The sequence below is a fragment of the Rousettus aegyptiacus genome, unplaced genomic scaffold, assembly GCF_014176215.1.
Source record: "Rousettus aegyptiacus isolate mRouAeg1 unplaced genomic scaffold, mRouAeg1.p scaffold_m13_p_9, whole genome shotgun sequence".
NCBI classification, from domain to species: Eukaryota; Metazoa; Chordata; class Mammalia; order Chiroptera; family Pteropodidae; genus Rousettus; species Rousettus aegyptiacus.
The window spans coordinates 10,653,093-10,678,010 of NW_023416312.1; the positions used below are offsets into that span (position 1 = coordinate 10,653,093).

Here is a 24,918-nt window from a genome sequence, read left to right on the forward strand (position 1 = left end):
AACACAGATATTTTCATATCATGTTACAGTCATGGCAGATTTCTTGCAATAGTTCTCATTACTACACAAATACAGTAGTTATTAGAGCTCTCATTTAATGCATAAAGAAGGCACCTATTTCTATAATTTTGTTTTTGTAAATACTGTGACAGTGATTTCTATATAATTGAAGTTCTTTGTAATCCTATATTATTTTACATTATCCATTTTTAAAACATAGTTCTTGGGAGGAGTCTGTCCATAGGGGTCCATGGCACCAAAAAAAAAAAAAAAGATAAAGAGCTCCTGGTTTAGTACAGGAAACTAAGTAATAACTAAGAATTTGGTAACTGCATTTAAATTGAAGTCATGCATCAAAGGATAGAAAATCAGAGATGGAATCAGATCATTTAGTACGCACCCTTTCACTTTACAAAGGTGGGAAGTGAGCTATTGAGAGGTTAAGGGATTTGTCCAAAAGCTCATGGCTATTCCATGGTAAAACCAGGGTGGAAAATCTTTAGACAAGCATGTAAAAACCCTCCATTCTGCTAGGCATTTGGGGATTCCGTAGTTAGTAAGATGCCTCCTGTCCTTAGTGAGCTTGTTGTGACAGCCAAGAGAACAAATTATGATGTAATATGAGAAGTACTGTAAAAGAAAAACATATACAGTATTATGGGACCTTGAAGACAGGAGTGAGCAGTTCTGTGAAAAAAAGGTGGAAAGCTTCAGAGAAGAAGCATCAATTAGCTGGGGTCTTCAAGGATGAATTGATGTTCGCTGGTGGCTGGAAAGTCATTCCAGTAGAGGACATGGCATGATCAGAGGCCCAGAGTTGTAAAATATTGATTTTAGCAAGAAATTCTTGTTCTCACAGAGTGTAGAAAGAAATGCTGATGAAAGTTGGTATTTTGAGATTTGAAAGAGAATGGAACTAGATGCGAAAAGACTTGAATGCCATTCTAAGGAGTCTGGACTTCACCTTGGAAGAAGGGAGGTGCCCCTGAAAGATTTTAAGTTGGGGAGTGATAAGATTGGATTATTGGTCTAAAAAGTTAACTCCAGCTGCAGTTTGGAGGATGAATGGGACAACGAAGAGCCTAGAGTCAGGGAGACCAGTTAGAAGGCTATGGATAGATCCACTTGTCTTTCCTATATTCCTTATAATGTTTTTAGTACACAAAGACTGCAAACATTAGGAGATCCACAAGGCCTTCCTTTTTTAGGGGTTCTGGAATTAGTGCAACAATCATGACACTTGACTCTCATCTAAACAGTGTGACAATATAGATTATGACCTCAAATACTTAACTTATATACTTTCAGAGTACATAATTGTAAGGAAAATGAGTCGTTCTTCAAAGCCACCAGTTACTGGTGTTCGAAAATCAGATAATCCAAGCGTGGGAAAAGGCCGCAAAGCACCTTTGTCAAATACTGGAAAGACAAAAGTACAACCGCCGTAAGTAGCCATCTATCACATCGTATCACTTTCCACACTGAACCATTTCTGTACAGTACTGAGCCAGCGAACATCAACCACTTATTCTGTAAAGTGGAGGAGTTTTTTGTGTGTGTTTTAAAATTATTTTTGTATTGAATAATTATTATAATTACAGCATTTCATAATTTGCAAAGCATATTAACACACATCTCTTTGATCTTGACATAACCCTGTGAAGCAGACTTATTACATTTTATAAGTGAGGAAGCAGCAACTGGGTGAGGTAAGTGGTTTTCAGAAGGTTAAACAACTAATAAATGTCATCGGTGCAGATTCAAAGGTTTGTTTCCATACTGCAGGGCTTTTCTACTCTCCATCTTGTAGTCTGCATTTTGCCAACCAACAGTGACATTATACAGGACTACTTCTCTTTGCATATAGCCCCATGAGGAATGATGACAGGTTGAGGGGTTTGGGAGAGGGGGAGCCCTACAATCTGCCAGTGCTGGGACATGATCAAAAGTAAAAATAATTTTCTAGCCTGACTGAGATGAACCTGTTTCAAGCAAAGACCAGAGAAGGGAGTTTCTTTTTCTAAGGCATGGTCATCTGCTCTGAGAAAAGAATTGGGTGTGCTGTAACTTCGACGATTCCACATTCTGTTTTCTTAGCCCTTGAACTGGTTGGTCAGTGTTTTTAAGAACTAACTACAACAAAATCATTTTAGGTCATGGATGTTTTAAGAAAGCAAGTTTATCCTGACATTTTATTTATAATATGTATGTGCCTTTCGATGATAAGGTTTTAGCCAGGATGGTTTTTTAATCTCAAGGGAAATATTCTCAAGTATTTCATATCTTCATCCTAACTAGATTCTGCAAATGACCAGTTCCAATGACCACATCCAAATGTTCCTCATTATGTCAGTCTTGGGGGTGGGGAGGTTCAGGAGGAGGAAGCATAAATTCAGAGTTCCCCAAGATTTTAGGAAAATGAAAACAACTTCACAAATTTTAACCTTTTTTTTCTCTCTCAGCACTCATAAAGATATTTCAGCTCTAACAATACAGAGAGCTTGGCTGTCTCATATGGACAAAACAGTATTTCAACTCCTAAAGCACACAATTTGTGCAGTGGTATGTATTTTGCTTTTCGTTTTTTTTCCTACAGATTTAATAACTTATCAAGCTAAAAGATTTGCTAAGTAAAGACTATATGTAACCTTTTTCCCTCTTTTATCTTAATCTAATATTAGTGCACGGGGTTCTGAGATTGCTTCTTTGATTAGCCTTAAATGAATATTTCTGGATTTATTTTTAACATGGTAACTATTATTTCTTTTTTTGAAGCTGATATGATCTTTTTAAAAATTCAGTTTCTTATCTGAAGATGTGAGGCAGTAATCTTCCAACAATAAAAATCTCTGAATTAAAAATACCCTTACCTTCCACCCAGCAATTTCACTTCTAGGAATCTATTCTATAATATCTACAAAATTTCATTGCAGTATTGTTTGTAACAGCAAAGAAAGTAAACCATATAATGTGCATCAGTAGGATGCTGCTTAAATAAGTGTTGGTGCTTTCATAATGTTAAATCCTGAAGCCCTGCATATGATCCTGCAGAAGATAGCTGAGATATTGTGTTAGTGAAAGAGACAAGTGCAGAACGGTATGAATAGTATAGTCCTATTTGATTAAAAAGAAAAACGCTTGTCTCCAATTCCCCCAAAAAAGCAACTCTGGCAACCCTGGCAGACTATTCATTCTTCCTTCATATACTACCAAATATTCTCCTAATAAAACCATCCCTGATTATAGTTGTGTATAATTAGTAATAGTCCCATTAAGGGAATTTTAGCAGCTCAGAAAAATCATAAAGTCTAAGCAATGTGTATACTTCTTCACCATCTGACCCACAAAACCATTTCCGATGTTACCAAAAGCAGACTACCTCAGAGAAAACCCACCCAGGTAAGCCTGTGACATTGCAGGTCCATTGTCCATTGTCCATTGTCCATTGTCTTCACATATGGAACTTGTGTTCAAGTATCATAATATTGGTTTTGCCATAATTTTAGATTATTTTAGTAAGAGAAAGAAGAAAATTCTTTTTTCATCTGTTACCCTAAATGCTGTCATTTTAAAAGCCCTTTGGCTTACATTTTTATGTGATTATGACAGTTATAAAGGTTGGGCAGGTCCATGGCAGGGAAAGTGGGACCTTTAGAATCAAACAAATCTAAGTTTGAATCCTGGCTTCCCTAGTTACTACGTGTATGCCTTTGAATAACCTCAGCCTGCTCATTTGTAAAATGGGAATGATAATATTCAAATAATATTGCTGAGTTGTAAGGATTAGATGAGGTTATGTGTATGAGGCACCTAAGGTATATAAAAGGTGCTTAAAAGGTGGCATCAGTACTCCTATCATTTTACATTGATTCATTCAGCATCAAATACTTGTTAAGCACCTGCTGTGTTCCAGGCACTGTACTAGTTGCTAGGAATGCAGTAGTAAAGAAAAAAGACACTGCCCCTATCTTCATGAAGCTTACAGTCTAGTTGAAGACACGAACAAGTTTATAGTTAATTACAATATATTGTGAAAAGTCTTGTCATAGGGAAAGAATAGTGCCTGGGACTGTGAGGAGGAATACATACCCATACTTGGAGGCCAAAGGGATGAAGTAACTAACTCAAGGCTACACACGATAAGTAGAGAAGCCAAGACTAGAACCCAGGTCTTCAGAACTCCAAATCTGGTATATTGTTCACTTTATCATGGCACCTCTGTTATTTTCAGTAAATTGTGTCTGGACAGGGTACCACCTTCTATTTATAGCACTATCGTCTATTTCAGGAAGATTTTGGGACACATGAAATACTGAAGAAATTGAGCCCCTTAGAAGCTAAGCTTGTTAACGATCCTAGCATGAACTGTAAAGTTAGATTCAGGTAATCTTTTTATGTTGATTAATTCCAAGATGTACTTGGTTAATATGAAGAAATCTTAGAAATTTATTTTCTTAAGTTCTCATAACCTCTCAGGATATAATTCCAAAGTAAACACATTGTTCTTGTTTACATTCGTTATGTGAAGAAACTGAGGCATGACTCTTGGGCCAAAATTTGCCTTGAGCATGCCTCTCATCTCCCACTAACACAAATATGGGAATAGTTGTGAGCACACATGCCAAAGTGTGGCTCTTCCATCTTTCATAATCCGTTTCATTACCAGTCATTTCTATGCTCTGGCATAGCCCTTACCCTGCATGCAAGAAACTATGTGAACTATCTTAAGTACAAGGGGAAGAAGTAACTGAGCCCCAAACCTGATGCCAAATGACTAATTTTTGGTCTTTATATCAGATTTAGTGGAGAAACATTTCCACCGTGCATCGTGTTTAAAATTTTTCTTCATAACCAAGGCCATGGTTACAAGTATTTCAGCGGAAAAAATATACTAAAGCCATCAAGTAAGGTAATGCTTCACGACGGACATTTTATATTAATTTACCTTCTTAACATCTTACACATCTGAACATCTTGACATAGACATGTAGTATCTGAATTGCATTTAAGTATACAGACGAAGTTATTTCACCATTTAACAGCTAAGCGGCAGATTGTTTTGTTTTTTTTAAGCATCATGTTTCGAAGTGTCTCTAAAAAATATTTGGGACAATTACTTATATAAGGCCTTAGAAAATACCCACCAGTATCCTTTGCATTAAAAATTTTGGTTTGTTAATAATGGACTAAAGTGGCCTGTTGGTCAGGGCTTTAAAATTATGTAGAACATCCTATGCCATTTTTTAAAGGCATTTTATCATTGTTTCTATAATTTTAGTAGCAAATTTAGAAAAACCATGCTGGACTATTGGAAGTGAACTTTTAAAATATTTATCCTTTCTTATGAGTTTTAATACTTTTAAGTTTAAGGATTATTCACCAAAATTGTGTCTACAGCATAAGAATCCCCTGAGGATCTTGTTAAAAATGCAGTTTTTGACTCAGTAGATCTGGGATGGGGCCTGAGATTGTTCATTTTCAATCAGCTTCCAGGTGCTGCTGCTGCTGCTGGTCCATAGACCACACTTTTAGTAGCAAGGATCTACGGCATAGGTTTTTGTCCTTTGACCCTTACATATGACTATAATTGAGTTTTTAAAAATGTGTACCTTTTATAAACCATACATCAAAGGTTATTTTCCTGTAGTCTTCTGGAAATATTTTGCAAGAAAAGTATGGCTCATCCAAAATCATCAGTACTGGCATGAATTCAGGATAGAAGACCACACAGCTTGGTAGTTTCTGATCAGATCCAGCGTGTGCAGTATTTATTTTCTGAGAATATTAGAAAAGGAAAAGAGACTGCTTTTCTCTCTGTTTTCAGGCAATGCCAGAGAAAAATTTAACTCCATTTCAGAAATGTATCAAATGGATTATGTGTTTTCATATGGAATATGGTGTTTCAAAAACATTAATATTTGTTCATTTATATAGAATGACTTCAAATGTGAAAGTAGCTATTTATCTTGCATTCATGCCATATTTATCTACAGAGTAAGCTTATAGTTGGCCCTATAAAATATCATCAATTGTTGCTTTTCTGAGGTTATATAATGGGGCTTTTCCAGGAACTGAAATTCTCCTGGGTCTGCTCCTGGAGGCCCCTGCTGTCCCCAGGCTGGAGCAAACAAGAACTTTAGAGGCCGTGACTAGAAAGCACAGCGTGTACATTAAAATTCATGAAAATGCTGTATGATAGCTTAAATTTTTGTTTAAGTTACAAAGTAACTGTTGAAAAAAAGGAAATAGCACAGAGAATATTTTCAAAAGGAAACTATGCCTTTATGCCTTTCTTCTCTGCACTGCAGCTTTCACTCGGCTGGGGTGATCACGGTTAGTAGTTTGCTATACAAACTTCATGTTTCCTATGAAAATATACATTCAGATGTGTTTTTAAAATTTTTTGTTCTTATGGTAAAAATGTGATCATATCACTCAGCTTGATTTTTTCACTAAACGTCATAAGGGTGACGTTTACATGATGAGAACATACCCAACGTGGAGAGAACAGTTTAGGGTTCCTTGTTCTCTTTAGTTCAGCTTCAGAGCAAACTCTGGTAACACTTGGATTCATGATTGATAGAAAACCTGTAGACATGGAATTTTTCTCACTGTAAGTTTACTCAGTTCCTTTGTTCTTTGAATGTAGAAATTGTATCTTTAGCAAACTGATTCAACTTTCCTAAGTTTACTTATTTCTTAATATGAAAGAAGTCAGTTTTAGTCCATTCAGATATTTAATCTAAATTCACTTATGAAGGAGGGGAGTTTCATAGATTTTTGTTGTTTCAGCTTTTCCCTTGTTCTTATTTCCATTTCTAGTTTCATTTACTTATCATTTTCCGATGGCGTTTCTAATGTATTCTCACATACACACACACACACACACACACAGAGCAAAAACAAATGAAAGGATGTAGAATAGCCTAATGAACTTTGGAGAAGAGCAAAGTTAGAAAATTTACACTGCCTGATTTCAAGACTTAAAAAGCCACAGTAATCTCAACAGTGTAGTGATTACATAAAGATAGACATGTAGATCAATGAGATAGAATAAAAAATTCAGAAACAGACTCATACATAGATGATCAATTGATTTTCATCCAAGGTGCCAAAGCAGTTCAAATGATACTAGAACAATCGGATAGCCATGTGTAAAAAAAAAAAAGAGATCTCGTTTCAGTTACCTACTTCGATGATCTATTTTCAGAGCAATGCTTATTTAAAGAGGGTTGTCACTGTAGTTTGTTTACTGACTATATTTAGAATATTCTAAAGCCTTGCTACTCATAGTGTGGTCTACAGGCCTACAGCCTGGCAATCTGGGAAATTATTAAAAATGCAGACTGTCAGGCCCCACCCCAGACCCACTGAATCAGCATCTTCTTTTTAACAATACCCCCAGGTGATCCCAGGCACCACACAGTTTGATGAGCACTGTCCTAGAGGCCTCCCCCCACCCCAACATGGCCTGGGACACCTCTGGGTAATTGACAGTTTTTAAACATTAGCATTTAGCAACTGCTATTTTAAATTGAAGGTCTCATTCTTTCTGAGGATTGGGCATTTATGTAAAAAGGAAAAACACTAATATTAATAATAGCTGCCCTTATTGAGCACTATCAAGTACAATGTTAAACATTTTATGTGCATTATTATTTAATTCTCATAAACTCTAGAATGCAGATTGTTATCATCTTCATTTTGAAAAGACTAAGTAACTTGCCCGAAGTCTCATAACGAGAAAGTGAAGGAACTGACATTAAAACCCAGTGAGCCTGACTCCAGAGCCCATGCTCTTAACCACTCCTGACTCAGGAACCCCACTAAGCACATTCTCTTCTCTGCCCCCCCGATAACGTTATTCCCATTTTGCCTATGAGGAAGCTGAAACTTGGAGGCTTATCAGGGGCAGAACTGAGACTTGAACACTTCTCCATGTTTCCACTGTACTGTGCACATTTTGAGGTTGAAACAACACCTGCAATTATAGTGGTTTTATAAATTCTGAGCCTGTATAGAATTGAACTGTTCCAGACCAAGAAACTATTCCCATGCAGGGATGCCAGTTACTACTACCTTCGTGACTGAGCATTCCCAACTGTGCGGGCAAGTAGCTTGAGATGTTAGAGTCACTTGATAAACCCAAATATGGATCTAGACCAGCAAGTAAGCACAGGACTGTGGGGGCTTCTGGGCCACATTGATGCCAGGTATCAGGGGAGGTGTCAAATTTAGAAATTCTTCCTCTGGCCCTTTGAATCACCCACTGAGAATGGAACCTGCCCCTTGAATCCTAGTCTGATTGGCTCCTATCCTGCAATCCTTGTCTAGTTTTCATCCTCTCCTTTCTTTTAGGGCTGGGCTCTTCTCGCCCATCCCTTCCTATCCAAAAGGACTTTCCCTAATCTGGCCATACATGGCAGATGTATGGGAAAGAACATCTTTGCCATTGGAGGGCAAACTTTTTTCAAGCCCCTGTCACAAGTGGGCAGCAAGCCTGCCCTGTGCTGCCAGGCATAGGGTTTTTTGGCTGAGAGACTGGGATGAGCCTCACACAGCTGAGCCACATAACTGAGGCACTGTACAGGTAAACCGGGGTCTTGGGAGATTGGTGGTCGTGGCTGAGTGGAGTAGAGTAGGGAGGAACTGATGAGAAATACCTTTTTAAGTAACTAGGGCTAAAATAAAATTTAATTATAGCTAAAGAAATTCTCAAAGCAGAAATTAAATGGTTTTCAGACCTACTCAGTATACAGCGATTTGCTTTACCTTTAGCGTTGCTGTGGGGATGGTTAATTAGAACCCACAGAAAATTAATTGCAAAAAAGCATAATGGAACTATGTGTCAGTACTGCCTTTCCTTTAGATGCATGGTGTATAAAGAAACTAATGAAACAGAAAACCAAAATAATCTGCCTGAAAGGAAGTTCCAACACATTTTTAGTAAATTATTTCTGTCCCTTTAGTACATTATAAATTAAACTACAACCAATTGAATATTTTCTTTCATTTTCCACATGTCTGTGTTCTAAGCTTTGGAATTAAAAAAAGTAAAAGAGTAATATTTTGGATAACAAAAGTGAGAATTAGAATAGAACTATGTTAAGGCTCAGTGTTGTATTATTAGATAAAAAGAACAGATTCCAAGTTTTGATCCAGTGTCTCAACCACTCCTCTATGGCCTTATATCAGCATTATATAACATAGAGTTCCCTTACTTTTACAAATATCACATTCTGAAATACGAAAGAAAAGAGAAACTGATCTAGACTCAAAAGATATTTGAATTTCCATCTATGCCAGTCTCTCTTCACATAAGCATACCCTTTGTGGACAGAAGCACAGATACATAATACAAATATGTGTTAGAAGAGGCAGCACATACTCGTGAGGAGTGGGAAGGAGGGTGAGGACTGCTTAAAGCTCTGCTCAAGTCTCTGTGTAGCTCTTAGCACAAGGAGAGATGTGTGTGGAAGGCTTGGTGCAAATAGGGCCAGGTGGGATTCGAGCCTCAATATTTTCAGTGATTCTTCTATCTCTGCCTTCTCAGGTGCTTTCTTTGACTATAAAAGGTAAAAAAAAAAAAAGAAAGAAAAGAAAAAAACCTTTGTTTGCCGATCTTTGGCTGCTGAGAATAAAGTCTGAAGGAGAGGGAGGTCTGAGCAATCTGAAATGTACTTGGTTCCATGCGGGGTCATATATTAACTAACATAAAAGAGAGTTGGCCCCATCACACCTTTCATCCCTGTTCCTAGGGCAACTTATTTAATAACCAGATAAGCTCTCTGCATTGACAGCATGAACGGTGTTATAGATTTTTTGAAGAGAAAAGAATGCTTTTTAAAGGAGAAAAAACATCTTTGAAAAACTAGTCCTCTGAGAATTGTAGACTCAGATACTCCTCTAGCTACATTTAAAAACTGTGGCCATGGTTATGGAAATAATTTTTAAGTTGTTTTAAAAATCCCTATGTAACATTTTCTTTGTAAATACAGCCTATTTGTTGAATAGCAAGCTGCTAGAAGAAAGGAACAATATTTGATGTATTTGTCAGAAAAATATGTAAAGTGTGTGCTGATAATTATTGCTATTATACTACTATTTTAAAAGTCTGTTTTCTATTCTCTTTATAGGAACCAGTTGATGCTTACAAAATAATGGGAAGAAAGACATTTCATGCTCAAATTATGGAAGACGTGCATTTTTCCCAGAAGTTCAGAGTAGCTGATGAAATAGATATCGTCACCCTGAAAGATTACATACAAGTAAGAAATTTAGATTTAGATATTGAAAGCAAATAACAACAACAAAATCCCTGTGACCCTATCCTCCAAGAATCATACATTTTTATTGTGATAAAATATACACAATATAAAATTTACCATTTTAAAGTATACAATTCAGTGGCATTAAGTACATTCATAGTGTTGTGCAAACATCGCCATCTAGTTCCAGAACCTTTTTGTCACCCCAGAAAGAAACTTCACACCCCTTAAGGAGTCACTCCCCATTCCTCCATCACTACAGCCCCTTTTAACCACTAATCTGCTTTTTGACTCTGAATTTGCCTATTCTGGATATTTCATATTAACGGAATTATATATGTGGCTTTTTGCGTCTGGAGAGTGATAGCTGAGGAATGTGGGTTTCTTTTTGGTGTGATGGAAAAGTTTTAGAATTAGATAGTGGTGAAATATAGGATGAATTTACTAAAAGACACCGAATTGCACATTTCAAAAAGGTTAAAATGGTAAACTTTATTATTATGTAAATTTTATCTCAATAAAAATAAAAAATAAGTACATGGTGCTAGGAGAGTGCACAGGGATTTTTTAATTTTATTTTGCAATTACAGTTGACATTCAGTATTATTTTATATTAGAGAGTACACGGGGATTTGACCTAGTAAGGAAGGGTGCTGTTATTGTTTGGTTGCTTTCAGCTACATGTAACAGGATATTCCCAACTACAAGAGGCTTAAACAATAAAGGATATTTATTGTGCCATGTATGAAGTCCCTAGATAGAAGGGTCCTGGAGTAGCTAACGCAGCAGTTCAGGGACATCAGGGTTCTGGGTCCGCTTCTCTACAGCTCTCTTGGCTTCCTTCACATGGTAACAGGATGACTATCACATTCTCAACTATATTCAAAAGCAGGAAGAAGGGGACTCCTAGAATCTTTTTCTCTTTATCTGAAGAAAAAAGTCTTTCCCAGAAGCCCCCATAGACTTCCTCTCAGGTCCTATGGGTCAGAGCTGGATCACATGCTCCCCCTAAACCAATCACTCATAAAGAAAAATGAGATCATTCCCTATGATTGACTTTGAAGGATCATGGTTCATGTGCTGGGGCTCTCCTTCCTAGAGTATATTGCTGTTCTATACCTGAAAGAAAAAAAATCAGGGCTCCACAAGCAAGGGAGAAGCGGGAAATGGTTGATGGGCAGGCAATCAACAATGTGTCATAGCCTCAGTCTGGGGCTGAGCAGGTGGCTCCCCCGAGGCAAAGGGTCTGGCAGGAGGAGCCGCAGGGCCTGAAAACAAGTCTGTGGGGCTGGAGGAGAGACGCCAGTGGAGGGTGTGGTATGTAGTCAGCCTGGAGGGCTGATAAGAGATCATTATGCAGGCTTTTGAGCAAACTAAGGTGTTCACTTTTTTCCCTTGATTCTGTGTGCAACAAGAAGCTGGCGCAATGTTTCAAGAAATCAGGTGATTGAATCTAATGGGTGAAGAGATCCGTGTGGCTGCAATGTAGAGAATGGATTAGAAGACAGCAAAAGCCTTCTAGTATGGAGGTTCCTGCGGTGTTTTAGGAGAGATAATGGTATCTTGTTTAGGGCTATGAGGCCAGAGATCAAAAGATAATGAGAGAATGAAAACAGTGGGCCTTGGTGACAGACAAGGAGGAAAGCTAAAGGAAGGTCCCCACCCTGGCTCTCAGGTTTCTGGTTTGCATAACTGATAGGACAGCAGTGCTGAATCAGGGAACTTAAACTAGATGTAATAATAATAATAATAACAACAACAACAACAACAACCGGCAAATGCTGATGTAGTCATGCTCCACTTAATGATGGGAATACAGTCTGAGAAATGTGTCCTTAGGCGATCTCGTCATGCAAACATCATAGAGTGCACTTACACAAACCTAGATGATATAGCTTACTACTAAAATTGTATGTGCTATGCTTTTATACGACTGGCAGTGCAGTAGATTTGTTTACACCGGCATCACCACAAACATGTGAGTAATAATACATTGAGCTACGATGTTATAATGGCTACGATGTCACTAGGTGATAGGAACTTTTCAGCTTCATTATAATCTTATGGGACCACTGTCTTTTATGAGATCCGTCGTTGACCAAAACATCATTAGGAGGTGCATGACTATAATACCAACTCCTTTTATTCTCATAACAACCCTAAGAGGTGGGTACTATTATTACCCCATTTTACAAGTTCTAAAGAACAAGGCATCCCAAAATTCTAGCTCATAATAATAATATATGGCCTTAACTGTTCACTCAGGTTTGCATCAATGTGAAACATAAAATTAATACAGTGCCTTAGAGGCTCACAGTTCTGTTTTCTTTCCTTTAGAACCTTAATCTAGAATATTAGGGAACAGGACAAGGAAGTAAGTAGAGCTTGTGGATGCCAACTATGCAGATCATGTCTGGTCAAGAATTGATGTCATAGAAAGAAGTCCCCAGATTGAGATATTGGAAGACAGAGATATAATTGCTGATATTTATTGAGCCCTTTATGGACACAGCACAGTTTTAAGCTCTTTATGTACACATTATCTCTTTTAATCATCATGTTTATAAATTGTGACCCTTTAACAGATGAGAAAATTAAGTTTAATGAGATTTTTAAAAACTTGCCCAAGGTCACATAGCTAATAAGTGCAGAGCAGATCATTGATAGTTCTGAGATGTTTACCCATTTTACTACTTTACTCTTGGGAAATAAAATACACAGGTAGTCCTCACTTTGCAAAGTAGCGCAGGGCCACAAAAAGGACTGTGCAAGTTGAAACTCTGCAAAGCATACTTAATAATCAGTGGGAAAATTTTTATTGTTCCGTGCCTTTAAAAAACCTTGTCAAAACATTAAAAACTTTCCTATTGTCTGATATATGTGTGTGTGTGTATATGTATATATATATGAGTATGAAAAACAAAACATTTATTTAGTTTACTATAAAACATTGGAAACATTGAGAACTGAAGTTTTTTATTTCTTAGTTAAAAAATTGATCAACTGTATTAAAAACTGTATGTATTAAAAACCATTGAATTATACACTTTAAATGGATGAATCGTATGGGATGTGAATCTCTATAAAGCTATAAAAAACAGTTTTACTAGAGTAGTTTAAAAAGTGCTTGCCTTCTTGTTCTCATATAACTTACAATATAGAGTGGGCATCTTCTCTATGCCTTGGTGAATTGTCATAGACCTTTCTAAGTTTGGATCACCCACCAACATTTTATCCTTTTCACTTGAAATGTTGTGATATATCTCTAAGTTCCATTAATGTGAAGTGCCTTTTTTGCCAGCTTTACTTCCTCTGGGACAGCTTCATCCTTTTCGCTGCAGCCACTTTCCCCATTTCTGTTGATGTGTTCACCTTCACCTCTAACTCCCTATCTGTAGTCTGTTGAATGATGGCAGTAGCAACATCCCCACAGTCACCTATTTCTTTTAAAACTCTATTTGTATTTGATACGAATTTCTCTTCCAACATTACCACTTTTTGTCTCTTTTGTTGGCCTATTCCCTCTTTTGATTATCTTTTTTCTCAGTGGGAGACAAGCATCATAACAACATGCTTAGCTAACTCTGTGTGAACTGAATAGCAGATCCACAGTGACCAATAACTGACACACTTTGAAAGAAGTAACATGATTTGTCACTAATCACCGTACACATCTGTTATTTATGTAGTGATCTGTGGACTGAAGAGCTAGCAGCAGAGTGTGTACTTTATGCAATTACTCAATTATACTATGGTAACTGAAATTTGAACCATGTTGTTGGAGGACTGGGCTTATTCGACTCAATCGTGGCAATTAAAATTCATGCTTGCCTAAATGATTCAAAAAGGAAAACTGCCTCTGTACGTGCGTGTTTGCATGTGTGTGCGATGTACTCTAACTGCCTAGCTGTTATTCCATTTCCTAGCATCCTAGCTCCTCCTGCCCTATTCCAATTTCTTAAATGAACATTTATAAGGTTAAATTGATTGTATATTTGCATGTTTAAAACTCCTAATTTGAAATTTTAAATTTTTAAGAAAGCAGAGTGGGATTTCTACAAATATTCCAAATGAATAGTGATACTCACCACTTAACACCAGAGAGGAACTCATTATATCTAAAAAGATTTATGCAAATATCCTCTCAACCCAAGTATGTCATGAACAAGCACTATCAGGTATGCAGATCACACAGCTATTATCAGTTTTTAAGCTCATTCTGAGTTTATCAGAGTTATATTTGCCATTAAAATGCTTATGCATTAAAGAACTATTTACTGAGTGTGGTACTGTGTACATGGTACTGTGTACATGATACTGTGTGACAAGGATCCTGCCTTCCAGCAGGGTAGCTGAAATGTACACAGATAGCTAAACCATCAAGTAGTCAGTAATGAGAGTCAGAGAAGAGAGATGCCAGTAAAATTCAGAAATGGATCAAGGAATGCTTTTTTGGATGAAGTGACATTTGAGTGGAACCTTGGGAAATGTGTCTAAAAATATTGTAGAGCATGCACAACCAATCATTCTTAATTGTTTTTTTAAATATAGTATTCCAGTCTTCTGGATGAGACCCCTGCGTCTTCTGGTGGCAGAAATAACTGTTGGAGAAGATTAAACCTCAAAAACATTCCCAAGACAACACTAATGTATGATATAGTTGATTATGCAGAGTCTGGAGTAATCTCGAACCGTCTACACAAAGAAATGAAATATCTATCACAGAAACCAAAAACAGAAGAGATGCGGCAGGACCAGCTACGGGTTGTTTCTAAAGTTAGGTAAGAGTGATCCTTTACTGGGATTACAATATTAGGAACATTTCTGAAAATGTTCGCATTCTGCCAAATAGCTCACAAGCGTTAATAATAGGGCATATGGGGAAAATAGGGCTGGGGAAGATCGCTCAAAACTTATGCAACTTTGTAAACAAAGCACTAACAAAAAGGACAGTTGGTACATTGGGGGATAACTTGTACCACCAGACAGGCAGTTTAGGATGACTGGAAGCCCCCACAGCAAATATAAAAAATATACAACAGTAAAGTCGAATTGCTGGCTCTAACTCTTTGATTAGAGCCGGTAGTGGGCACCAAGGTAGTACAGATAGAAGTGGAGCCCTGGGCCAGTGTGGTTGCCTTTTAAGTGGATATGAGAGGCAGTGCAACCTGTCAGAAACCAAGAGCCACCCAAGCAAGGTAGGGAGTAGGGATAGGGAATTAGACCAAGAAGACAGTAAGGGTAGATTGTGAGGGCAGGGTACCTCTCTGGGGAGAGAACCCTAGGCTCCCACTGCCCATGCTGCACAGAGCTTTTTTCTTTTCTGCTGAAGGTTATAATTCTGCTCTTGCTATTCTAGCTCCCCCTGCCAAGGACAAATTGCATATAAATTTCAATGACATTATACCTTTCTTTACCAATAGCATGTGAGCCAATTCACATTATAGAAACACATGTTGTAGCAAAACAGACTGTATTATGATCTGAAACAACATGGACAGAATATGATAGCTCCAATTATATATTTTTTCTTTCCATTACCAAGTCTACCTAGCCCATCTTATTTACAGATTTAGTTTTCTTGCTTAAGAAAAACAAAGAGATAATAAATCTGAACAGGACCTATTGGTAGCCTGTTTTCACAGTCATATTTGAAATGAAAAATACTCCTTTAGTACATGAAGAAGACGCTGGTTACCCATTGTCACACAAACATGCTAGATTTTTTTTCAGGACTAGAGATGAGCATTGCTGACCCAATAACATAATTTAGCCCATTTATTTTTATGAACAAGGCTATACATTTGCCAGACAGGTGGGTGTAGGGTGCAGTCTGTCATCATGAAACAGATTTCTCCAACTCATCCACATAAGCACTGAATATAGTACTTTATTACCACCAAGGTCTAATAAATGATGTGATTTTCTCTGCCAACACATATAACCCTAGCCTCCTTGCTATTTGGACTCATGCTACTGATTGATTATCCAAGAATGAGTCTCTTTAAAAAGCCAAATAAGTAGCCAAATTCTAAATCAATTGAAGAGGGAAATATACTTTCTTAAAGACTTCTTTGAATGTAATCTTAGTTTGGGATGTCCCAGAATTAAACCCTGAGACAAGGATTTGAATACAAGTAGTTCATACTTGCAAGGTGATCCCAGGAACCACTCATAAGGCCTGGGTAAAGAAATGAAATGAGAGAAGAGCAGGCAGCCAAACCAGTGTGTGTTAGCAAGCAAGTTACCAACGTGGATAACTGGATCTTCATCCCCCCTGGGAATGTCCAAGCCAGTATAGAACATGCAACTCAAGTTATCCAACTGGGGACAGGGGAGTTGGAATGTTTATATATCAATGCCCAGTAGTTACTGGTTAAGGGTTGCTTAGGAGGGAGGGGGCATTAATTCTCAGACACTTTCCCTGCACATGGCCTTTTTTTTATTTTTATTTTTCAATTAGAGTTGACCTTCAGTATTATATAAGTTCCAGGTGTACGGCATAGTGGTTAGACACTTATATAATGTACAAAGTGATCCCCCTGATTAGTCTAGTACCCACCTGGCACTATACATGGTTATTACAATATCATTGACTGTATTCCCTATGCCGTACTTTACATCTCCTTGACTGTTTTGTAACTACCAATTTGTACTTCTTAATCTCTTCACTTTTTCTCACAGTCCCCCCAAACTCACTCCCATCTGGCAATCACTAGTTTGTTTTCTGTATCTATGAGTCTGTTTTCTTTTTGTTTGTTCATTTATTTGTTCTTTAGATTCCACATATAAATGAAATCACATGGTATTTGTCTTTCTTTGTCTGACTTATTTCACTTAGCATAATACTCTCTAGATCCATCCGTGTTGTTACAAATGGTAAGATTTCATTTTTTATGCTGAGTAATATTCCTTTATATATATGTGCCACCACCACTTTATCCAGTCATCTATTGATGGGCACTTAGGTTGCTTCCATACCTTGGCTAATTGTAAATAGCACTGCATAGGATTGCATATATCTTTTCCTATTAATATTTTGTTTTTCTTCAGATAAATACCCAGAAGTGGAATTTCTGGGTCATAAGGTAATTCTGTTTTTAAGTTTTGGAGGAACCTCCAAACTGTTTTTCATAGTGGCTGTGCCAATTTGCAACCCCACATGGGCTCTTGTTTTCACAAGAAAGCTCTCAGGCTGAGTAAGGTTGATGCTAGCAGTTGGAAGTTGGACCTGTGTGCTCTGCAGTGGTAAGGCCAAGAAGACTAAGGGCATAGCACCAGCTGTCTGAGCCTAACACTGATCAAAATATCTTGTTTTTCAGCCATTATGAAATTTAATACTTTTTCGTTAGTATATGATTTTTTAAAAAGATTCAAATGACTACTACACAGTATTTTCCAGGAAAACTAATTTTAAATTGATACCACATTTTATAATTTTCATCATTATAATCAATATCATCTATATTCCTTTATAAATGGCAGATAAAGAACTGTGCTATGTAACTCAAGCAAAAAATGACAATTTTGGCTTAAAAATATACATGCAATATTGCTTCAAGTACTGAGATCTATAGTACATTTGCTAGAGAACGCTTTAATAAAATTTGGAAATTGCTTTACATTTAAATTTTATTTTGTGCAGTTTTTCTGTCTATAACACAAATATTTCCTAGGCACTCTTCATCACTTCCAAGTAAGCAAACTTTGTGTCAGCCCTGCCAACAGCAATATCAAATGAAGCATCTAGGTCGTCGATCCAAGCAAGCTCTAATGAAAGCTGAAAGAATGAAAAAAGCTTATAAGATTGGAAAAGCTAAAGAAATGGAGACTGTAAGTTTAACTTGTACTGAATCCATTGTTTTGGACACAATATGCAAACTAGAAGTAATTCTACTTCCATAAGTAGAATTTTCTTAATCTACAAGTTCAAGGCTGAAACACCTTTAATATGTAACTTGGGTAGTATAAAGCTGCTTTCCTCTTGGTATCACAAATCTGTTAAATTCTTTTTTTGTTAAAAGTTATTGGGGTGACATTGATTAATAAAATCAAACAACCTTCAAGTGTACAATTCAACAGCATGTTATATATATATATATATTGCATTGTGTCTTCACCATCTGAAGTTAGATTTCCTTCTGTTGCCAAATATTTGACCTCTTACTCCTATATACTTCCCTCCTCCCCCATTCCCTCTGGTAACTACTAATCCACTGTCTCTGTTTATCATGTTTGTTAATTGCTTTCAGTTTTATATCCCACATATGAGTGAAATCATATGGTTTTTTCATCTTTTTCTATCTGACTTTTTTCATTTAGCATGATTATCTCAGGATCCATCCACGTTGTTGCAAATGGCAGTATTTCATCTCTTCTTATGGTTGAGTAATCTTCCATTGTATACATGTACCACTGCTTCTTTAGCCAATCACCTATCATAGAACACTTTGGTTGCTTCCATGTCCTGGCCACCGTGAATAATGCTGTGAATATCAAGGTGCATATATCTTTGCATATAAATTTTTTCAGGTTTTTTGGTAAATACCCAAAAGAAGGATTGCTGGATCATATGATAATTCAATTCTTAGTTTTTTGAGGAACCTCCGTACTGTTTTCCATAGTGGCTGTACCAATTTACATTCCCAGCAGCAGTGTCTGAGGGTTCCTTTTTCTCCACATCCTCTCCAGCCACTTGTTATTACTTGTCCTGTTGATTAGAGTCATTCTAACAGGTGTGAGGTAGTATCTCATTGTGGTTTTGATTTGCATTTCCCTAATAGCTAGTGAAGATGAGCATCTTTTCATATGTCTGTTGGCCATTTGTATGTCTTCTTGAGAGAAGTGTCTATTCAGGTCCTCTGCCTATTTTTTAATTGAATTTTGTTGTTGTTGTTGTTGTTGAGTTGTATGAGTTCTTTGTATATTTTGGAAATTAGCCCCTTACCGGAGGTGTTGTTTGCAGATATATTTTCCCATTCAGATGGTTGCCTCTTTGCCTTGCTGATGGTTTCTTTTGCTGGGCGGAGCTTTTTAGTTTGATATAGTCCCATTCATTTATTTTTGTTTTTACTTCCCTTGCCTTTGAGGTCAAATTTATAAAATCCTTTCTAAGTCCAAGGTCTGTGAGTTTAGTGCCTATGTTTTCTTCTATGCAATTTATTGTTTCAGGTCTTATATTCAGGTCCTTGATCCATTTTGAGTTAATTTTAGTGTGTGGTGATAGACGGAAATCTAGTTTCATTCTTTTGCAGGTGGCTTTCCAGTTTTCCCAGCACCATTTATTGAAGAGGTTTTCCTTTCTCCACTGTATGTCTTTTGCTTTTTTGTCAAAAATTATTTGCCCATATAAATATGGTCTTACTTCTGGACTCTCGATTCTGTTCCACTAGTCCATGTGTCTGTTTTTCTGCCAATACCATACTGTTTTGATTATTGTCGTTTTGCAGGATAATTTGCATATGGGTAGAGTGATACTTCTGATCTTGTTCTTTATTTTTCAGGATGACTTTAGCTATTCAAGGTCTTTCATGCTTCCATACAAATCTGATGGTTTTTTTGTTCTATTTCTTTAAGAAGTGCCATTGGGATTTTGATGGGGATTGCATTAAATCTGTATAATGCTTAAGGTAATAAGGTCATTTTAACTATGTTGATTCTTCCAATCCAAGAACACAGAATATCTTTCCACTTCTTTGTCTTCTTTAATTCCTTTTAATAATGTCTTATAGTTTTCAGTATATAGGTCCTTCACATGCTTTGTTTGTTCGGTTTTTTCCTAGGTATTCTTTTTTTGTTGCAATTGCAAAAGGAAATGTTTTTTCATTTCTTGACTGAAAACTCATTGTTAGAGTATAGAAACACTATGGATTTTTGAACATTGATTTTGTATCCTGAAACTTTACTGTATTTGTTTATTATTTCTGATACTTTTTTAGTGGAGTATTTAGGGTTTTCTATATAGAGTCATGTCGTCTGTTAAAAGTGACAATTTGACTTTTTCATTCCCTATTTGGATGCTTTTTGTTTCTTTCTCTTTCCTGACTGCTCTAGCTCGGATTTCCAATACTATATTGAATAATAGTGGTAATAGTGGACAGCCTCGTCTTGTTTATCTTTTACATTCTTAAACCTGATAAATACCAGCTGTTTTAGCTCCACATCAGCATGAGCTGGCAAAAAAAAAAAAAAAACACCCTATTGTCTCTAAATGTTGACACTATTGATTCAGCACATCTCTAATGGTGCTTTTCTTAAAGTGGAAGTCATTTCTATTTGAACTTATTAAAAGCTATACTGTGTAAAGTCTGCCTCAGTACACTCCTACGTTGTAAGAATATTTACAATGAATGTGTATTCGTGTACTACTTTGTAATTTTTTAAAAAATGTGCTATAAAATTTTTTGAGATGAGGCTAGCTATAAACAGTCAAATATAAAAACATAAAGTAGTAAAAAACAAATATAAAACACTATCTGCTTTTATTTCTCATTCTACCTAGGAACCACAAACAGATGCACAAGGTGCAAAGCCACAAAAGACGGTTGTCTTCTCCACCTCATCTTTTGAAATTGTGAAAATTAAAGAACTCAAGTCAAGTGACAAATTAGGGAAAAAGAAAAAGGGATTATTTACCTGGTGTCAAGACTTGCGTGTTCATCATTCTTCATCGTGTTAATGCACAGCTAATTGACAGAAAACCAAGTTATTTAACAATTTGCTTGGCTGTCTTTAGATGATGAATATGAGTACTAAAGGAAAACAAAATATAAATAAGACCTCAGTGTGCTCTTTTAACCAAATGCGTCACAGACTTTTAAGCCTTTTATATTACCATAGGTACAAATATTTTTTACTGATAGAATTTTAATCTGAATAAATTATTTCAACTAGATGCCCTCCAACTAGCCATATACAGTTGTGTTCAAAAAATGATGAGCAAATTAGTCCCTAGAACTTTAATTCAATTTCAATTTTCCTTCATTTTTAAAAATATTTGAGCAGGCCATGCTTAGCATAAATATTAGAATTTGCAAAATAAAAGGCTGCTGTCAAGTCAGACTCCAGTATCTTTCTTTTAGCAGCATGTTGTTTTTATAGAACAGCTTGTGATTGACCTATTCTGAATTATAATAAAAATAATAATGAATTTGTTGCTACAGTCAGCGTGACATAGCATACCTAATCATTATTGAGCCTTGTAAGCACTTGGGACAGAATGTTGCATCTGCTTTCATGTTGTACTTTGGATATTTATCAAGTATGAAGACTGTTTTGAGTAATATTTATCTATTTTCTTTTGAATTGATAAATTCTCATTCCTGATATAATACACATTATTGATAATTTTTGTGAACCAGGCTATTGGATTATATCAAACCTTACCAGAGGTTGTGATAATTAAACAAAATGCATTATTTAACTTTTAAAATATAATTTTTAATTTTATTCAACATTCAAAATGTGGAGATTGATTACTGATTTAAGTCAGGCAGAGCAGCTTATAAATGGATCTCATCTTCTGCTAAAACATTCTCTTAAATGATAAAGAATATTGAAGTAAATGTGTATGATTCCCACTAGAATATATTTAACATTAACATGTACTCTTCAATATTAATATATCATTTGCTATCCAAAACTAGGATGCATAATCCCCTTGTTTTCAGAGCTTGTACTAGACATTGGTTGAATAGAAAACACGTATTTATAGCACGAGTCACACATATTCTCATTTGTTAAATTGAGAAGCAGTCCCTATTTTAATCAAGTGCATATCAGATTCAGCCCACCCATAGTATGTGCAATAACAAAACTAAGGGAGATTTCAGGTAACAAGATGAAGAAAAAGACAAAAGAAGGACAGACTTTACATTTAAGGGCAGCCACTTCTCATATTTCATTAGCTATGACCTTGTCTCATCATAATGCCTAGCCACAAGGGAGGCTGGGAAATGTACTCTTCTTTTGGGTGGTTATGTACCAAACTAAAATTCTATTGTTATAAAAGAAAGGGATAATTGCTATTAAGGCATAACTAGCATCAGTTGCCAGAGATCATGTCTTCTATTGATTCTTTTAATGCATATCAAACATGCATATAATGCATATAACTATATCAGAAAATCCTTTTAAAAGTAGAATTATATATAATCTCATCACTATAACAACTGCTTTCATTTGATTATACCTTTCTAATCTGTCAAATGTACACATTTTCACGTAATCATGAGTAATATATAGATTTAAATTTTTCACTTAATACTGTATCTTCAACATAGTTCACTTAAAAATAATTTTTAATGGCCACATAATAGAGTATTGGGTTGATGAGGCATAATTTACTTAACCATACCCATGTCATTGGATATTTCAGTGATTCTAATTTTTCACTATTGTAAGTAATTAATGCTAGAGTGAACTTCTTCTTACATGTTTTTTTTCTTTTGACTATCTTTTATTTATTTTTAACTTAATTGCAGTGTAATTAGAAAACATGATTTATATGATGCTGATTCTTGGAAATTTGTTGAGACTGGCTTTATAGACAAGTATAGGGTCAGTTTGGATAGATGTTTTTTGTACTCTCAAGGAAGAAAAGAAAGCATCCAATACAGGGGAAGAAAAATGTACATTCTCTGTAGGTGGATACAAGATTCTATACTTGCCCTTTGTCTTCAGCTTTGCACAGTGGCAGTATCGTAGCCAATGAGGTTTATCCACGGCACAATTATTGCTGATTGAAAACTTTTTCCTATACATGTTCTTTTGATCAAGCTTGTTAATTGTATTATATTTTCTACATGCTACTAATTTTTGGTCTGTGTGCTATCAATTACTGAGAAGGGTATATGTTAAAATCTATGATGGTGGACTTGTCAGTTTCTCATAATTCTATCAATGTTTGCTTTATGTTATTCAAAGGTATCACTATATACACATATAATTTCAGAATCAGTGTCTCTTCCTGGTGACTTGAATCTGTTTATGTAATTATGTAAAAATGCATTTTGCCTTGAAGACTATTTTGTCCAATTTAAGCAGAGCTTCTGTAGCTTCTGGTTAGCATCTGCCTGGCATATCCTTTTGCATCTTTTCTTATTTTCAACTTTTGTATATGTCAGAGATTGACTAGATGCTCACTAATTCCATTTCCTCTCCCTGGGAACACAAGACTACATTTCCCAGCTCATTTTGCAGTTAGGTTGGGACCACCGGAGGAACGTGGGCAGTAGTGATGTATGCCACTTCTAGGCTTGGCCCCTCAAATGTCATGCATGGCTTTCTATGTACTCTCTCCCCTGTTCACATGGCTTGAGGCAAAGAACTACCAGATGATAGAACTAGGATTGAAGGATCACAGATTCCTTTGTTGCTGATTGAAGGAGTGACAGCCTGAGCAGCAACCTGACCTGAAGAACTGCGATGTGAGTAAGAAATAAAGTTTGCTTTGTTAAGCCCTGGTAATCTTAGAGATTGTTCATTATAGCAGCTAACATCAATTATTCTGATATACCATGTCTTTGTATTTTAGGTTTTCTCTAGGATACAGCAAATATCTGGATTGTTTTGTTTTGATCCAATTTGAGGATATCATTCTTTTAACTGGTAAATTTAGACCATTTACACTTTATTATGATTTTAATTGTTGATATATGAAATTATCTTTACCGTTTTATTTTGTTATTTGTCCTACTTTTTTCTATGTCTTTTCCCCACTTTCCTGTTTTCTTTCAGATTGTTCTTTTGATTCCACACTTCCCCCTTTATTATTTTGGAAGTTATACACTCTACTTCTATTCTTAGTGGTTACTCTTAAATTTTAGCATGTGTACTTAAAGTCTAAATCAAAATAGCTCTACCCCCCCAACCCCCCCCCCAAAAAAAAATCCATCCAAGGGCATTAGAATGCTAGTCACCATCCTCTTGTCTTAAAAGTTATTGTTATCCACTATTTTAGCACCATTTTGTTTTTAACCTCCAAATTAGACGTTATTGTTGTTTTATAAATCTCAAACTTTCCTTCTGGGATCATTTTTCTTTATCCTGATGTATACTCTTAGAAGTGCCTTTAATGAGCGTCTTTCAGTGATAACTCTTTCAGTTTGGGGTTTTCTGCAAATGTCTTCACCCCTATTCTTAAATGCATAATTTAAGTAGATACCAAATTCTGCATAGACAGTGGTTTTCTCTCAGCAATCTGAAGTTATCGTTCCACTATTACTGCCAGTCTAGTTGTTGTTCCTTTTAGATGATCTCTTTTTCTCTCTGGCAAATTTAAAGATTTTCTCTTTGTATTTTGCGTTCTCCAGTTATACCGAAGAAAGTTGATTTTCCCACATTCTCTCTCTCCTATCTTCCATTTTGTTTTCCCTTACTGTCCTTTGTAAGTCCGTGTTTATGCAGAGGTCTCAGTTCCAATTTCCTACCTTATCTGAGGCCAAGATCATGTCTCCCACATACATGACATCACGAGGTCATTAAAACCCGAGACTTTAGGTTCCTGGGAGTGATGAATGTGCTCAGGGTCATCAGTCACTTACAATGCTAATTTGTAGCTCTCTCATTATTTTTCACTCCTGAGGGTTTTCCTTCTTTTATAAGCTCAACTATACCTTTTAAAATATGGGAGTTTTTGTTTTGTTTTTGT

The 24,918-nt window shown here is 36.2% G+C and overlaps 1 protein-coding gene and 1 pseudogene across 6 annotated transcripts in view; both read left to right on the forward strand.

Annotated features, from left to right (window-relative positions):
* Positions 1 to 24,918, forward strand: part of CUNHXorf58 (chromosome unknown CXorf58 homolog) — a 34,288-nt gene that overhangs the window by 1,303 nt on the left and 8,067 nt on the right. For 2 of the 6 annotated variants that reach the window (XM_016165748.2, XM_016165731.2), the window contains exons 1-8: positions 1,330 to 2,562; positions 4,289 to 4,383; positions 4,798 to 4,909; positions 10,137 to 10,268; positions 14,820 to 15,049; positions 17,945 to 18,101; positions 20,770 to 23,695; positions 23,803 to 23,876. In XM_016165748.2, the coding sequence (XP_016021234.1) occupies positions 2,308 to 2,562; positions 4,289 to 4,383; positions 4,798 to 4,909; positions 10,137 to 10,268; positions 14,820 to 15,049; positions 17,945 to 18,101; positions 20,770 to 20,946 (1,158 nt within the window). In that variant the 5' untranslated portion in view covers positions 1,330 to 2,307 and the 3' untranslated portion in view covers positions 20,947 to 23,695; positions 23,803 to 23,876. Of the gene's footprint in view, positions 1 to 1,308; positions 2,563 to 4,288; positions 4,384 to 4,797; positions 4,910 to 10,136; positions 10,269 to 14,819; positions 15,050 to 17,944; positions 18,102 to 20,769; positions 23,877 to 24,918 lie in introns of those variants that run through there. The other 4 variants (XM_036227132.1, XM_036227133.1, XM_036227134.1 and 1 more) reach the window with 3 other exon arrangements.
* LOC118608111 lies at positions 22,948 to 23,103 on the forward strand (annotated as a pseudogene).